Source organism: Dryobates pubescens, chromosome 5 (assembly GCF_014839835.1).
Source record: "Dryobates pubescens isolate bDryPub1 chromosome 5, bDryPub1.pri, whole genome shotgun sequence".
In the NCBI taxonomy this organism is placed as follows: domain Eukaryota; kingdom Metazoa; phylum Chordata; class Aves; order Piciformes; family Picidae; genus Dryobates; species Dryobates pubescens.
Window position 1 is genome coordinate 18,972,282 of NC_071616.1, and position 17,877 is coordinate 18,990,158.

The 17,877-nt window shown below is 41.9% G+C and overlaps 1 protein-coding gene across 1 annotated transcript in view; it reads left to right on the plus strand.

Annotated features, from left to right (window-relative positions):
- The window catches only part of SLC38A6 (solute carrier family 38 member 6), a 39,747-nt gene extending 31,282 nt beyond the window's left edge, over positions 1 to 8,465 (plus strand). Inside the window, exons 12-16 of the mRNA XM_054161723.1 lie at positions 637 to 737; positions 4,329 to 4,453; positions 6,346 to 6,490; positions 6,695 to 6,789; positions 7,950 to 8,465. Coding sequence (XP_054017698.1) covers positions 637 to 737; positions 4,329 to 4,453; positions 6,346 to 6,490; positions 6,695 to 6,789; positions 7,950 to 8,030 — 547 coding nt within the window. The 3' untranslated portion in view covers positions 8,031 to 8,465. The remainder of the gene's footprint in view (positions 1 to 636; positions 738 to 4,328; positions 4,454 to 6,345; positions 6,491 to 6,694; positions 6,790 to 7,949) is intronic.
- Positions 8,466 to 17,877: the final 9,412 nt, after the last annotated feature.

Genomic DNA, 17,877 nt, shown 5'->3' on the forward strand with positions numbered 1-17,877 from the left:
CTGTCATGTTTTCCCTAAATTAATCTAGAATAGTTTTTATTTTCAAGTCAGTGCCATCGAATGAGGCAAACTAAGTAGTTTTCATGTTTTTGAGAAATGTACAGTTTTAGTCTGTACTGGCTTTTCCTCTCTTACAGGAGAGAAAAGTAGCAAATATGGTTCCATCACCAATGTCAGTACATTGTTCTGACCTGGACAATCTGGAGAAAAAATGGTCATTTGCTAAGGTACTTACTGGCTAATTTTTATTGCTGTAACTGAATCTGCATTTGGCTGCATGTGATTCAGTAGGGTTTTTTGCCCCAGATTCGTGCCTGGCTCTGAACACATATCATCCTGTATAAATTGAAATTTTGATTTAAAAGCCCATCTGGTATGGCTTAATGCACTGTAAGGTGGGGACAGTGTTAGTATTCTGCATGAGTAGTGCCCTTTAACTAAGATTGAAAATACTTTTTAAGAACCCTAAATATTACTGACAGCACAGACCTCAGCAAACACTTCATGGCTGTAAATTAAAACGATGCTTTCTTACAGAAGTCAAGCTGCTATGTAGATTGCATTGTGTCTAATAGTCCACAATAGATTAAGCAACACTCATTTTCTGCCCTTTTTTTTTTTTTTGGTGTGTTTTAGTCCATCCAAAAGTAGAATGCAGAATGTAGCTGTCACAGGAATTGGTCTGAGTTTCCTAATTTACTTTGTGTCTGCTCTGTTTGGGTACCTGACATTTTATGGTAAGTATATTCTTTAGAATGAAGACTAATAAATAATAAATGCATTATTCTTGAATCCTTGGAAATCTTGTTCCTGTAAAGACTTAAGAATATGCCTAACACTTCAAAGTAGTACAATCTCCATGATTTCTCAACATGTAATGCAGCTAAACTTTGCAAGATTTATGCCCTGAAATGCTATACAGGCAAAATACAGGTCCCTCAACTGTAGCTGATGGTCTGTTAATGTTCTCAATGCTATGTATTTAGACTACTGATTGCCTCTGGATGTTGGACTGTAAAATAGTTTCACTTAAAAGCTGGGAACAGATTTATCATGGTCTGTGAGAAATTTTGAGGTCAGATAATAATAGTGTGCTTGTCAAAGTTTGAAAGGTCTGTACTAAAGCCGTTACCTTCCAGCAACTTTTATCACTTTAACCCTGTGATACCTCAGCACATTTGTAGTCTCTTAAGTAAGTAGCACCGAGACCATTGTGTTTTATGAGGGAAATTTGACACACAGCAAACTATCCTTAGTGTTAGGTAGGCAGGAAGGTTTGCAGCATGTTCTCCCTGTCCAATACAGCTTGCATACAAAGCATGTATGGCTTCTTTGTTCTGTTTTTGTGTTTTTACAATTTGAGACTAACACTACCTATTTCACTAGAAATGCTGCTGGAAGTGGGGGGAAAGTTTCATATTGTTCATCCAAATTTAGGAAAGCTGTATTTTGAAGGATTGCAGAAAGTGGCTTCCTCATGGCTGGGTTTATTTTATGTGTAATGTGAAGACAAAATGAAGGACTCAAAAAAATAAAATAAATGGCAAGGAACATTAAAAAAAAATAAAAGTCTGAATCAGAGAAAGCACCCATCTAGTTTGCCCCCCACTGAAGTCAAGACACCAATGATGAAAGACTAGGGAAGGATTAAAAAATTGAAGAGCTTTTGAATTGAGCTTCCTATCATAGGCTTTCTTTCTTCAATAAGTTGGTGTTGCATGCAGCTCCTGAGCCAGGGACTGTATCTGTCTGATAAACTGAACCAAGAAATGCGTATTTCTCACAGGTGTTACCATAGTGTGTAATGAAGTCAATATAACTTGAGTATAAATGTAGATGACTTCATCTGTCTGGTTTTCTGCACTTCCCAAGTACATAGAAAGTTTTTAGAACTTCAGGGTGTTGTATGTTTTCTGATCATGAGATTCAGATAGTGTCTGACAAAGCACCAAGGGTATTGTCTTTCAGCATCTAATAAATCCAGAATTCTGGGGTCCAGAGGAGGGCCACAAAGATGATCGATCGTAGGGCTGGAGCACCTCTCCTCTGAAGATAAGCTGAAAAAGCTCAGGCTGTTTAGCCTGGAGAGAAGGCTCTGGAGAGACCTTACAGCTGCATTTCAGAATCTGAAGGGGGCCTACAGGAAGCCTGCAAAAGGACTGTTTAGATAGGATGAGGGGCAATGGTTTTAAAATGGGTAGATATAGATGGGACATAAGGAGGAAGCTCTCTACAGCAGGAGTGGTAAAATACTGGATCAGGTTGCTTAGGGCTGTGGATGAGGCCTTGTCCCTGGAGACATTCAAGATCAAACTCAAAGTAGCCCTGGGCAGCCTGATTTATTTGGAAAGGTACCTGCTCACTGTAGGGGGATTGGACTCGCTAACCTTTGAGGGTCCCATCCAAGCCTATGCAATCTGTGAAACTGAATTTTGCACCTTTTTTCCCTTGACACTCAGAATCCTTTGAAAAATTTTTATGGGGAATCTTGAAAACCCCAAATAGTGTTTAGGCCACTGTTACTGTTTCCTGGCTGTCTCTGTGTAGTTTGTAGGAAAATGCAAATTTGAGTGCCATTCTGAGAGATGCAGCAAGCGTTCAGGGCTAGCCATCTGTTTCCAGATGAGATCTCAACGTGAATGAATAGAATAAAGCAAAAAAAGAAAAAGGGGAAAGAAGAGCAGTAGCAGTCCTAGAAAACATCAATTCCTTGTTCCCTGTGCTGTCATGATTTCTTTGGGATAAGAGTCCATCTTGACCATAGTATTTTACTCTGCTTCAGTGGGAGTGTCACTGGTTTTCTGCAAGCCTGATTTCTTTTATTAACAGACTCAAGAGCCTAAAATGTTGAAACCAACAGTGGGTATCTCTAAGAGACATTTTCTTTCCCCCTTGCAAGCTGCTGCTGCCTTTTTTTTTTTTGGTTGGTTGTCTTGTTTAATTAACTTACTACTTTAGAGAGTTCCCTGTTCCTAAAACACCAGCCCAAGAAAACACAAAGCATTTTATTTTAAATTGAAAACAAAGAAAGAGTTTTCTCTTTGAAATGTGACATGCTTCATCTTTCTGTGGCTCAGATGTTTTATTCTGTTTTCTGTGAATTTGAAACTTCACATGGCCACTGGACTTCGGTGGAAATTTTTGTGCATTCTGAAGTCCAAAAGAGCAGAGAGTTGAGATATGCCAAAAAAATAAAGGGTACTAGACCACTTTCAGGGCTCTGACTTTTTCTGTTAGCTTAGTGAAAAAATATCATCTTAAAAGGGCAAAAAATCAAAGACAAGGGATTCATCACTGACAGGGCTTCTTGCCCCACTTCTGCTTCGAGCAGTCATGCTCATGGTGGTGTATCTATGGTGTATGGCACTATTGTAATTCCACAATACAGTTGGGTTTGCCCAGCTAAATCTGGACCTGGTGGAGAGCACACAAGATTCTTACTGCTGAAGAAAGCAGAACTGTCATTTGAAAGTGTTCAACTTGGTTGGGTGCATTGCCAGAGTAGTCCTCTGCAATTCTCTGTGGCTGTGAGAATGCATATTGACAGCCTTCAAGTGTTCTTGTGTGGCACATATCTACTCATTTGGCGTATGGAAAATGTCAGTATTTCTGGGGTTCTTTGGAGGGGGTTATGTGGGTTGTTTGGGGGGTTTTGTTGGTTGATTGATTGTTTTTTATTTGTTTTGGTTGTGTGTTTTGGGTTGAGGTTTTAGTTATTTATTTATTTTTAAAATATTAAATCTCTTTTGGCAGTGTAACTGATGCTAGTTATCCTTCTCCGTGTCATCCAGCAATATATTGCTAACTGTAGCCAGTAAAAGCCCATACACAGAACAGTTTGGAACATTTCTTTCTTCCTTTGCATTAGAATTGCAGCTGTTCTTTCAAATTGGTTTTTATCTTGCATCTCACTTAATATTTCTGGCAAAAGAAAAACAAAGGGGAAAAAAAACGCTATTCAGCTAATTTAATAAAATTAATTTTTCTGGCTTCTGGTTCAACCAAAGGAATCTAGTGTTGAGTGTTTCAAACACAGAGTGAATTTTACCATATACTTGGCTTCTTGTCACATCATCTTTCTTTTTCATGCTTAGATCTTCTTATTCGGTAGCTTTGCAGAGCCTCTGCTGAAGCCAGAGACTTGCCTCTTGAAGTTTGTTCAGTTTTGAGGTTAGGTGTCCCAGTGTATCAGAAATGACAAAGTGGATGGGTACCTCTCTTCATTAGTCACAAGTGCATTGGTCCATTTGAACATAAGCTTAATATGCATTGTTAATTATCTTAGTTTTCAAATGATTAACAAAGCAATTAATTTTTCTTGTTTTCAGACAAAGTGGACTCCGAACTGCTACAAGGTTACAGCAAGTACCTGCCACATGATACTGTCATCATGACTGTTAAAGTAGCCATCCTGTTTGCTGTGCTTTTGACAGTGCCTCTGATCCATTTCCCAGTGAGTACTCTGGAACGTTTGGAAGCTGGCATAGGCAATGGTAATACTAATGCTTTGCAGACTGCAATATTTGGGTCACATCTAAGCTTGTGTATCTTACTCGCTTGTCAAGTGACTGATCAAAGACTACGTATTTGCATATGTTCCATGAGAGCTCCAAGATAACTAACCACTAAGCTAATTTGTGCTCTTGAGACACATTTCAGATTAAAAAACTAGCCCACAGCATTGTTTTCAATTTAGAGAATTCAGAACTTCTAAAGTTTATTTAGTTTGTTTTGGTTGTTTGTTGGGTTTTTTCTTTCTTTTTATTCCCTCTCTTAAATTGAATCGTGCTGACTTAGGTTTTCCTTTCTACATGCATGCATCCACACAGAAACAGATTTATACTTGAAAAACTCAATTTAAGTGTAAATTTAAAACATGTATTGACCTATTTCACAAAAAACCACCCTACTTTATCAATACTATGGTGGGACTTAAAATTCATTCAGTTAGGACACAAAAGAAATTGTGCATACCAACTCTGTATATAGAATTAGGATATAGATTACCTATCAGTTGACAACATGCTGACATTTGCTACCAAGCATTCTCAGAGAGACAAAGCATTCTCCCCCAGATCTTCTTTTATTCCTGCAAAAAAGGAGTAATTCCTGAAGACCTAATGCCCTTGTGATAAATACTATTTTAATATTTATCTAATTAAAAAAAAGATAAAACATTCAACTAATACTTAATGTCATAGAATCCTAGAAAGCTTTAGGTTGGAAGGGACCTTTAAAGGTTATTCAGTCCAACCTCCCTACAGTAAGCAGGAACACTGTTAACTAGATTAGGTTTCTCAGAGCCCTGTCCAACCTGATCTTCCAGGGATGGGGCTTCTACCACCTCTCTGGGCAATCTCTGCCAGTGTTTCACCACCCTAACTGTGAAAAAATGTTTTTTTTTTTCCTTTTATCTAGTTCAAATCTACCCTCAGTTTAAAACCATTAACCCTTGTCCTGTTGCAATAAGCTTTGGTAAAAAGTCTGCCCTCATCTTTCTTATAGGCCCCCTTTCAATACTGAAAGTCCACAATAAAGTTCCCCTTCAGCCTTCACTTATCCAGGCTGAACAACCCCAACTCACTTAAACCTGTCCTCATTGGAGAAGTGTTCTAACCCTCAAATCATTTTTGTGGCACCCTTCTGGACCCATTACAACAGGTTAGTGTTTTGTGCTAAGGGCTGGAGCACCCTAAGCAGCTGCAGTTCTATGCAAGATTAGGGAGCCTTAAGAAGGAAAAATAATCAAGAGATCCAAAATGGAAAACCAAATCTCTTTTTCTGTTCATTTTCATGAGCTTTATCTGCACAATAGTATATGACATAAGGGGATTTTTGAGTATATATGACAAAGTACTTAAATCCATGAGCAAATAAAACTACAGGATTGAATTAGGAAGAAAGGGAAAGACAGTCTGTGTACTACAGAGTGCGTAGCCTCATCTGTTCTCTGTGCTGATGCGTGCAGACAGGATCTCATGCTAATATCCAAGGGGAAAAAACCCCACGCTTTTGATGGTTTTAAACATTTGACTGTTCAGGTCAAGTTCAGTAAGGTGGTTCTTTTTCTTTTCTATCAAACAGAAATTTATGAAGTTTGACATCCATTACAAGTTTTTACCTTCAACACACTAAGAACAGCTGTAAAGATATTAAGCAACACAGCTTGCTGGCAAACGCCTTTAACCTGGTTGACATGCTCAGCAAAGCTATCCAATAGCTGTAATCTATGTTTGTGAGCATTAGCATTGATTTTCTTAAATCTTTTTTCACATCTGGAATAAGGTAAGATTAAAAATGTGTGTATGTGTTAACTCATGCACTGTTTCTCTTCCTATTCCACAGGCGAGGAAAGCTGTACTGATGGTATTTTTCTCTCATGTTCCTGTGTCGTGGATTTGCCACATCCTTGTCACTTTAACACTGAATACAATTGTTGTTTTATTTGCAATGTATGTGCCAGACATGAAACATATATTTGGCGTAGTTGGTAAGTTGTTTGGGGTTTTTTGTTAGTTTTGTTGGGTTGCTTGTTTTTCCTTTGTGGTTTTGTTGTTGTTTGAGTTCTTTTTTTGTGTTGGCTGTTTTGGGTTTTGGTGCTTGGTGATTTTTTTAAATTTATTTAAGAAAAGTCAGTATTATAATAAGTTAATAATCTTGCTCCAAGTAAAACCTTACTTTCTGTTTTCTAAAGGTTCAACCACGTCAACATGTTTGCTTTTTGTATATCCTGGACTCTTTTATCTTAAACTTAGCAGAGAAGACTTCCTATCACCACAGAAGCTTGGGGTATGCTTTTTGTGTGTGTGTTCATGTGTGCTAATTAAACAGAGTCGCTTTAGATGCATCCTAACACACTATAGAGCATGTAATCCAAGGGGCAAAGTTCTTGTTTTCCCTATAGTTCACACAATCTGTGAGCATTTTGTTTTCTCCTTCATGATAGCTCTAGTCTTGTTGAGACTCTTTCTTTACAAGACATTTCTGACTAGCAGTATGTTCATGTGCTGGACTGTTGATCTGAGTACATGCTTTTCCCGATAGTTTTCAGTGTTGACTTTTAATCCCATTTCTCTTCAATTTTTATGCATTACTCTGATGTTGTTGTCTGGGCAGCTGGGACAAAGCCAAACTACCTTTAAGTGAAACAGTGTTTATACTTGTCTGTGAGCCTTCTCAAAAATGGTTTCTCTCTTTTTTTTTTTTTTTTTTTTTTTCCTTCCTCTTTTCTTTTCCTTTTTTTTCCCCCCTCCCTCTCCTCTTTATGATTTCTCTTTTGCTGTAGTAACTTAAGTTCTGGTTGGAATTTGTGCAGCAGCCTGGTCTTTGCAGTGCAGTTGTCTTCATTTTAACCACTGCTCAGCAAAGCAGTTTCATGACAGTGGCTAAAATGATGACAAACTGTTCATACATACTGTTCACAGGGCTGCTCTTATATTGACTGAAGAAGGCATCTGAAAGAAAATCTAGTAATGGTGGTCTCTGACCATGTCAATTCTTGACTGTTGGGAATGGATTTGGAACCTTCTTATAAATCAGCAAGCTGCCATACCTTAAACCCTATTTTTATTGTCATCTGGCTATTCAAAAATGTAAAGAATTTATTGCAACTTTATTTATATTTTGAGTAAAATACATATTCTATTTCTTAATCCATTCAGAGTTGTAAAGGGCAAATGGTTTACTTTGGTGTTTTTCAGACAGATGGTGTGAAGAAGCAAACCAGACTGCTCTGAATTCCCAATGAAACTATGCCAGAGCAGGTTTAACTGAGTTCCCCCCTAAGCAGATACCTTGTGTTTGAAGACAGAGTAACTTGAAACACTAAAGATGATTTTAAAAGACACTTTTAAAATCTGTTCTCATAGTTTTCTTCATCATTAGCTACAAGTGTTAGAAGTGTTAAATGCTCCCTTCAGTAAAACACTGCTTTTTGCTTTTCTTCACAGGCATGTGCACTGGTTATTTTTGGTGTTTGTGTTGGCCTTCTCAGCTTAGTTCTTATCATTTTCAATTGGATTGATCAATAAGGGCCTGTCGCTGCTGTCTGAACTGAGCTTCAGAAGGACAGCAAGAACCAGAGGTGTGTCAAAACTACTGAAATGAATGCTGGACATCCTAAAGAGAACATTGACTAAAGCTGTTTCTGGAAGAAACAATGCTCCTTTTCACTGCATTACTGATGTTTCACCTTTTAATTTTGAGTCATTCTCTTCAGTTGTTGGACAATCACTCTTTGCCATTCTAAAATACTAGTTTTTAATGATGTAATTGTGACAGGTAAAAAAGTCCCTTGAGAATGTGTGGAGTGCAAAAATGGTTTAGTGCACACAGTGAACGAGAAATAACGTCTCCTTTAAAGGCAGTGAAATAGGTACTGCATCAGTTGTGGTATCTACATTGTGATCTGCATTTAGAGTACTGTTGACACCATCCTAATCCATGAAAGGACTCTCTTGCTTGAATGATTCTTAGAATTTCAGCTAGTTCATAATATGAGCTTCATGATTCCAAATATTTACCCTGATTTATCCTAACATGGGTTCAGAAACCAACTACCTTAGCCCAGTTTAATGGGCACATTGTGATAGTATTTGTTGATTGTTTGGGGTTTTTTTAATACAGTGTTTATATCTCTATAAATTTCCATGTCCCCTTTTATAACTCCTTTAATTTCTTTCTTTTGTGAGTATTTTTGGTGGTGGTGGTTGGTTGGTTTTTTGTTTAAATGAAATGTGAATACAGTTTTCAGCACCAGCTGGGCTCTGGGGCTCTGTTAAATGTGGTATTGAGTGCCCACCTTAGAAGTTCCTTGTATTAGTAGAAAGAAAGCAGTGGCTGATAGCATGGTAAAGTTTTTAAATTTTGTCCCTGTTGGATGGGATCTGATATCTTTCAAATAGGACAAAATCTCTGAAGAGATTCGGCTAAGTAAGCTAAGTCTCCACAGAAATGGCTTGTAGAAAGTTAAGCAATTAGATCTCAGCCTGAAATGGCAACATTTAAAGATCATCATTTCCAGATGCACTATTTCTTTTAATTTAACTTAACACTTGACATCTGAGATGTGAAATAAGATACAAGTGAATCATAGCAAAGACAATTTATGTTACACGAAAGCAGCTAGTAAATGATATTTAAATGTTTTTTTCTGCCCATAAGTTGCAGTTAGCAAATTAATTGACTATTGCTAGAAGGTCCTGCTGAGACAGCTCTGTTAGCATGTTGACTTATGCTTTATCAGCCAACATAGGGGAGCTGCCCCCCAGCCTGGCCTTTCTAACTTCTTAGCAGTGGGTCTGTGCTATAGCCTTTTTAATTATGTCACACTGAATTTGGGGAATGCTGATTGATGTGCCAACTTCAACATAACCCTGAGGAAATGTGCTTGATCTTCACCTGCCTAGTAGGAATAGCAAATAACAGAGTTGGAATCAACAGCTCTATTCCTGACTTAAAAAAACTAGGATTCCTCATGGCAAAAGAGCACTCAGGCCTCTCAGGATCCATAAGATACTTTTCATTTTTGATAGAGAGCCTGAAGGCACCCAGGTGGTGCAGCTTTATGCTGCTTCAGGAATCTTTCTTTCCTGGGGGAGTATTCTCCTTTAACATAAATATAGGCATATGTGGTAAGGCCTGGGAGCAAACTTGGCAAGTTTGGGTGGGATCCCAAAGAAAAGGATCCCTAGCAAAGTTTGCAGTTATTTTTATAATAGGGTTGATAATAGCAGAGGTTTCACAACACAAGGTAAGACATTATTAAATAGTTCGTCAGTACCAGAAACGGTATGTCCACTCTTGGACAGAAGCTCGCCACTATTTCTGTGGTGCTGGTAGTGATTCCTAGTCAGCATATTTAACTAGCAGAAAACCAATGTGACACGTTGTCTGAGCTGAGTGAGCTCACTTAGCGGGGGACAGGAAAAGTCAGGGGAGAGGTAGGAGTGCTACCACCTTTTTGAGCAGCAGTAGCTATTACTTCAGCACATTTTTCTCCACAGCCTCACACTTTGCCCAGCAGTTTTGCTTCAACAGGTTAAAGCACGTGTGTGTGTGCGTGCATGCACAGGGGATGCCTCAAAATTGAGAGGTCTATGGCTGCCTCTGATTAAGGGATCTATCAGGCTTTCTCAGCCTTGTGTGAGTTGTAAAGGTTGAGGATCCCCATCTTGCCTTTGTTCTTGCAGTTCTCCCAGCTTGTTTAACTCTTGATAACCAGTCATAGATGCTTTCCTGCCTGTATCTTTAATAACTGTGTTTCAATAGCTTACTTACACTGTAGGGATTCAGCCACTCAGGGTATCTCTGGCAGTAGTGTAAAAAGCTAAATATTTACTTTATGATAGCAATGTACCTTGAGAAAGCAATGACAGCTGTACATCAGGAAATCATTTTCTGTCTAACTGAACCAAAACTTATGAAAACAGGAGACCTTATGTTCATGAGAATGAACTTTAGGGTTTGGGTTTTTTCAGGTACTACAATTTAGAAGGAATATTTATTGGAATTTTTATGGACATTTTCTCATTTATCACACACTCATGTAGCTTGCTATTGAGTAATCATTGCAATCACTTCATATTAAACTCTTAACTAGAAAGACTTAACACTGAAGATTTTGATTATCTGTGAAGGTGCAGGAAGCTAGCAGACTTTTGCTAAGCTTTTGCTCCTTCCTCTCCCCCCCGGAAAAAGCTGGGTCTTGCCCTGCACTGTAATAACCTCTTCATGAGCAGCCACTTGGGCATGTGTGCATCATCTTAAAAACTGTGACTAAAAGAATACGTGAAACACAGTGTTAATTTTAAGTTGATTCCTGTGATATTGCAGAAATCACTTCACTATTGTTTTAATCCTCCAGTATTACCCTAACTAGCCTGGCTGTTAACCAGCTATCCTAATAGGTTGACTTTGGAAAGATGAATTCCAGTGTACAATGTTAATACTGGGTAAGGATGAATGACAGCAATTCACACCTCTGCTGGAGCTCTATTATTACGTTTTGGCTGCAGTGCAGAAAGGATAGCAGCACAGGGGTGTATTTTTCATCTGAAGGAGAGTTAGAAATACTGCTCCTTTTCACTTTCTGTGATGCATAACTTATATAGAGAAGGAGAGGGGCAGAAAGAGAAACCTGTTTTCAGGTTTAGAAAAAGGTATGAGTGTTCTCTACAATGAAAAAGCAATGGCTCTGGTTTTATCCTTCACATCTTTGACACACTGTTGTGTTGTGTCCCTGTAAAGCTGTCATTACAGCTGTGCACTAGCAGGAGTTTTTTTGAGCAAAACAGGCCTCCAGTCTGGAAGTCTCAGCTCACATATTTAGCAATATATATTTTCTTTATTCCTTTTTTCTCCCTGAATTTCCAGATTTATACATTTCACTGATTTTATTATCTGCAGTTAGCACTTTCCAATCTTTTCAGAAGACTTGACAGGAATGGATGGAAAGGCCTGCCGCATTTCTGAACTCACTCAGAAAGGTTGCCTTTCCCCAGCTGAACAAGAACAACAGTGTAAGAGAGGAAAATTAATTACTTGTCTTTGATTTGTTTTCTCTCTTTATCCTATTTCCCTTCCTCATCCTTTTGAAGGCTGCTCAAATTTCCAGTGGACTGTGGTAAGCTGGGTGTGGAGGGTGCCTTTTGTAAACAGCATTGTAGTAACTAGTACTGAAACAGAAGTGTTCCAATCCTGCCTTTGTAGTGTGACAAGTGCTCATGTTGTATTCTCATGTTTCTAAGCAGTTTCTGTATGCCAGTGAGTTTGTTATAAATTCTCTCTTGTGTCTCTGTTTAGTGAAAATTGAGATGCTGTGGGACTGTCCCTCCTTTCATAGAATCACAGAATTGTTTTGGTTGGAAAAGACCTCTAAGATTGAGTTCAATCACTGATGTAACATCACTGTGACCATTAAACCGTGTCCCAAAGTGCCAAGTCTGTGTCTTTCCCTTTTGCCTTCACCCTCTCTGTCCCTCCTTTCACCAGCTCCTTCACTTGCGGAGGAGGAACATGGCATCTTTTCATACATGGCACTGAGCAGAAACACAGCATTTGCAGCCTGCAATTAGCTGCTAATTGCTGCTCCTGGACCTATCTCCTCTCAGTGCTTCAGCTCTTTGAACTATGTTCTTCAAAACAGGATGTACACAGAAAAAGAACTGGTACAGCGAGAGCTGTGGTTGATGTCCTTTCACGTATTGATTTCATTGGCAGCAAACCTGCCACTGTCCACCCTTCTGCTCCCTTCTACAAATCCAGAGGCAGCAGAAGAGATCTCAGAGGCTGTAACTGTGCCAGTGCTGCATCCAGACCACAGACAGTGAGTACCTGGCTGGCCTTGCAGTGCAAAGTGGAAAACTGCTTATGGACATCCCTCTGGGAAGGGTCTCCTTGAGCAGCTAGAGGAGGGTCAGCCCCTGTCTTGGTTTTAACTTAGCTGGCAGCTGCGTCCCAGCAGTCCAGTTACAACAGAGGGGCCTCCTTCCCTCCCTTTGTCCCCATCTCCCCTCTGGGTGGGCAAGGAGGAAAGGAGCTGTGAAAGCTGAAATGTCAGTTGAGATCAGGACAATTTGCTACTCTATTTACACAGAGGGAAAACAAACAACAAATCCAGGAGAAGGTACCAGTGTGCACAGCAGATGAAAACAAGAACTGTTGCTGCTGTGTGCAAACTGGAGCAAAAGGGACAAACCCCAGCCTGGAAGCAGGAAGAAACACAAAAAAAACCTGCAACAGGACACATTGCAAGTTAAAGAATATGTTTCAAGTCCCTTAAACCCTGGGCAATCCCTTTCCTATCATAGTGGGCATGATCTGAGCATGGTATAGAATGCACAATCCAGCTTGCTGTGTTGCTCTATGCCACTTTGGGGGGTGTGGGTAGCTCTGTTTCCCCCATTCTGTGTCTGTTGTCCTTCCTGGTCAGCTTAAACCAATTCAGCCTAGGAAGGCAGAACATTTCATTATGGTGTAGTAGCAAGAGGGGCAATGGCTGCCCTGGAAGGTCTCTGGGGCAGGGATGTGCTTCTTGGCTGTAAACTGTGGTGCTCACATAGCTGTGGCTGACAACCTGTGAGCACAGCTCCAAGTTCTTTCCTAGGTCTGTGGAGTCTTGAATAGAAGTGAAAAATGGGAGAACTTCATTATAGTGCCGCTGGCTCGATTCCAGCGCCGCAGGAATGCTCGCACGTGGAAATCAATCCCAGTACACACAGATTTGTGTGTACTTACTAATGTTTGCCCCAACTAGAACTGGTACCAGCTAACACAAAGCCCAGCTTTTTGAAGTGTGATGCAGAATTTGGTCTTGCACCACACCAGCTGCTGGTACCTGTTTGTGTTGCTGAGTGGGTCCTGTCCCTGCTGGACATTTCTCTTGCCTCCAGCATTGGTGCTGGTGTGTTAGGGGCTTCCACAGCAGCCACATGATGCTGGGCAGCTCTCTGCACCTGGTTTAAATTTAAAACTCATTTGCACATGATGTCACACTTGTATTGTCAGCCCAGTGAAGGTCAAGACAGTTCATTTTGGGAAGGTTTGCGTTGTTGAGCCTTTACAGTACTGCCATTAATGCCTTCACCATCTGACTTGCATTTCAGTTTTCTGGCATGATGTCATTGAAGGCACTAGATTTATGAGATGGATGGGGGCTGTTGCAGTGGTTGATCAGCCCACGCTGCAGAACTACTTTTCTGAAGACTGAGGGTGGAAATGATTCCTCCATGCATCATGTAGCATATCACAGATCTGGCCAGAGGAGAGTTAAGGAGTCCTAGAAGCTAAGGCTGGTTGTTACAGGCTGTTGCCTTTCAGGAGCCTTGTCTCTCCACTCTGTCAGCCAGAGTGGAACAGTGTTCCCAGGAGTCTGGGCTCTTCAACCTTCCAGGTAGCTCCACTTGTTAATGGAATTTGCATACAGGATGGAGAAAAGATTTGGGATGTGGTTATGTGGTACAGAACCTGTAGGGCTGGAGTCAAGGGCTGTGGAAATCTCGGGCTTTGTTCTCACTTCCTCCAGTCATGTTCTGCTGTTTCATTTTGTACATTGATCCAGCAGCAGGGCTTTAGTGTAGCATTTCCCCAGCTGGGCTTGTGCAGCTGGTGGCTGTGAATCTCCTGTGGGAAGGGTTTAGGTATCCTGTGTGCTTTATAGCTTCTTACAGGTCTGGCACTGGGCATGGCTCATGGGACACATGTTTAGAGTTTTGCTTCAAGATTTGGATGAACTACTTCCATCCCTGTTAAAGGGGGAAATGGCTGGATTCGTGCCTTTTATTGTCTACATGTTACCTCTCTAAATATATGTCACTGTTTGATCCTCTAGGCCTAAGCTTTGAAGAGCCAGAGTAGTGAGACAGAAGGAGCTTCCTGTTGGTGGGTACCAGATGCAGAGACGGACTGGGCAAGAGGCTACCTCTTAACCTGTGTGTGTGTATGGCGTTGGGGTGAACTTCTGAAATAACACTGACCACCTCCTCCTTGTGCATTTCTCTCAATGACAACATGTGGAATTTATGCCCCAAAACGTGGCTGCATCTTCAGGACGTTGGTTCTTTCGCTCTCCTGGATGTGTGCTCTTCTTGGGAGTGATACAGCACAGCGAGATCCTGCTTGCAGAGTGTGACTTGCTAGGCACTAGTAGTAAAGAAAAGTGGAGTGAAGGGCTAAGGCCCTTTTATTGGATCATAGAATTGTTAGGGTTAGAAGGGACCTCAAGGATCTAGCTCCAACCCCCCTGCCATGGGCAGGGACGCCTCACACTAGATCAGGTTGCTCAGAGCCGCATCCAGCCTGGCCTTAAAAACCTCCAGGGATATTTACTGCATGAAGGTGGGGAGGTCTGTGTATCTGGTAGGTGCTGAGACCAATGGAGTTGTTCCTGTGGCACTTAGGGGTTACCAGCTGTTACTGCAACACATCCCTTCCCAAGGGTCAGAAAGGGTTCAAGGTGAGGATGAGTAAGAACACTCTTGGCTGTTACAGTGATACTGTTGAGGGCAACCAGGCCTCTTGCACAGCACAACCACCAGATGGGATCAGGGAGAAAGGTCCATGTGTCGTTTGCTGGCACTGCACAGTGAGATGCGCCCTATGAGGTCTGTGAAGCTCCTCAGCAGACACGGTGGGACAGGAAGCTGCATGGATATGGTCATTTCTAATGTTCATTACAGTGTCGCTGCTGGAGTCGGCTCCAAAATCGTTGTTGAATTGGCATGGTTTTCTTTTTGGTATTTGCTGGCACAGTTTCTGCTGCTGTTTACAAGTTGTTTCTTCTGGAACCATCTGAGCCACAGGAATATTTGTCTGGTTCTTTTCCAAGGAGAGATTACTCGAATGATGGTGGAGAGAGACATTGTCTCGGCCTGGCTGCCAAATGTTAGTCAAATATGTCTGTCTTGCCGTTTCTTAATCTGACAGTTCAATTTGGTGGGTTGGAAGCCAAGGCATGATGTTTCCCTAGGGGATGCAAAGCCTCAGGCTGGAGATACATGGAAACCATGGACAGAATTCCCCACCCCCCTCCCCTACAAATTCTAAAAGTTGATGTTTGACCTTGTCCCAGCCACCAAAGCTGTTCCACCAGGGCAGGGGCCTCGTTTTTGCCACATCTTGTCTAAACACAGCCTTTACCTTTGAGCAGAGGTGTCACCGCACATTCTCCAGTGCACTGCAAAAGGGGAAATACTTGGCTTGAGCACTTCCCCACCACCCCTTGCTCCCTCTGCAGGGGTGAAACACAAACATGAGGGCTTTAGGAGTCCCAGGAGAGATGGAGTGAAATTCCTTGTTTTGAAAAGAACCTTAATGCTGATAAATCAAGTCTTAAAAATGTAATGCTGAGCACAGCGCTTTGCTGGGCATAAAGAAATTCCACCCACTCTAGCGTTTGGAGAGCTCGGCCTTGTCCCTCAGGCTCCAGCAGCTCGGGCTGGGGGACTCTGGGGGCCATCTCTCATATGGCAGTTTTGAGGGGTGTGAGGGTTTTGTGCACATTTTAGCCCCAGCTTTGCCTTTCAGGATTTGCTTCTCCCGACTTCGTGGAGAGTTGGATAGAGCCTTTGAAGGTGTTTGCTTCAGGGATCTTTCCTCTGTGAAAGGGTAGCCTTGGCCGTATAAATCAATCTGAAGGTGAGTTATAAAGTGCTTAATTTGCTTTCTGTTAAAATTCCTTCTTGTCCCTCCAGTTCCTACAGCTCCTTGTTAAATGGGCTCTTGGGAAGCTGGGGTTTCTGTGCCGCAGAGGGAACGTGCTTGACTGGGAAGATCCAAAAAGCAGAGATCGATAGATGTTGCCTGTAAAAACAGGTGAGGTTTTGTTGGCAATTTGGTGAATTTGAAAGCTTTTTATTGTCCTGAGCCAGCCCAAGGGCCTTGAGTTACAGTAAAGGACACAAGTGGGCGATATGAGAACCTCAAGCATCAGTCCCATTTTCTGATGGTGTCCTGCTGCTGGAGAAGTGTTCGGGAGCTTAAATGTTGGAGTCTTTCAATGATGCCTGAATCTTTGAGATCCAGCTCTTAAAGCTGGGCTCTTGCCTGGGCTGGGCTCTGGCACGGCCGGGCTCGTCCTGGCACAGCCATGGGACTGGTGTAATGTGGGTGCTTCAGCTTCAGAGAGACCAAGGCTGAAGATCACCAGGGCAAAGATATTCTCTGGCCCTGCTGGGGGTGGGGGAAGGTGGCTGTGAGTGCAGGGGAAGAGGATGCAATGGCAGAGGAAAGATTTTCTGGGTTGCCACTTACAACTGTGCTTTTTGCTGACCTGGAGCAAAATTGATGTTCCAAAGCACATGGATGGGGACATCAGCCTTGCTGCTCTGTTGCCCTCTGTATCTCACCTTGCCTGCACCTTTCTGTGATGGCTGTCTGGTCTACCTTCAGTCCCTATAATGGTCTTACTGTGGTGACCCGTGTTGGAGCCTCATCCTCCACCTTCAAGGAAACCAGAGGAGAGCCTGAGGTCAAAGCCTGTCACTCATCTTCTGAGCTGGTCTTAAACATACTTGACTGTCCCTGAGGATCTAAAAATGCCACAGGAGGAGGCTTAGTGGGTAGGAGATGTTCCCAGCACCAGCATGGCACCTCCCAGGATGCTTCACTGAACTGACTCCACCAGCATTAACACTGGGATTACTTAACCACTGTCACTTCTCTGGCCATTGCAGCCCTCTGTGATGAGCACGTTGTATGGACACAGCTGCTACAGGGTTTGTTGCTGTATCCCAGCAGCTCCAAATGGTTTGGTCCCCACTGAGCTTCACTGAGCCAAAACTTCAGTGAACAGCTGTGGGAGTTACTTCCCACCCTGCCTTGTGTGGGGACACAAGCAGTGCTCAGGGCTGGGGTGACAAAAGCTCCAGGGTGTGGGGCCAGTGCCTAGAATAGCTCTGCAGGCTGCTCACCTTCCAGGCAAGAGGTAGTGAGGTGAAGAAAACCTTGCTTCTGACTTTCTTTACCATGTGGTTAACGTTAGTACATGCTGAAAGGGATGAGAAAAACTTAGCTTCATCTAGAGCCATTGCAGAAGATGTTTTGTCACTTCCCACCCAGCTGATCAGTTTCAAGGCTGGTCTCTTCTGGCTTAACTGGAACCACAGACGTGCCCAGGTTGCTGGATGCATTTTCAAAGTAAGCCCAGAAAGCTGCCAGCATCTTTGTCAGGAGCTGCTGAGCAAAGCCACAGAGTTTGACAAGGCAGTACAACTCCTGCTTCTGTTCTGCAAAAAAAGGCTGAAACACAAGGAGTGGAGAGAGCCACTTGCTGAACCTGCATATCTATTTTTACTCCTCTGCTCCATGATGTTCCTAGAATAAATTTTTTAGTGCACAGCAGGGTAGGAAAAAAATAGTGCTGATGGCATCTCTGCTATC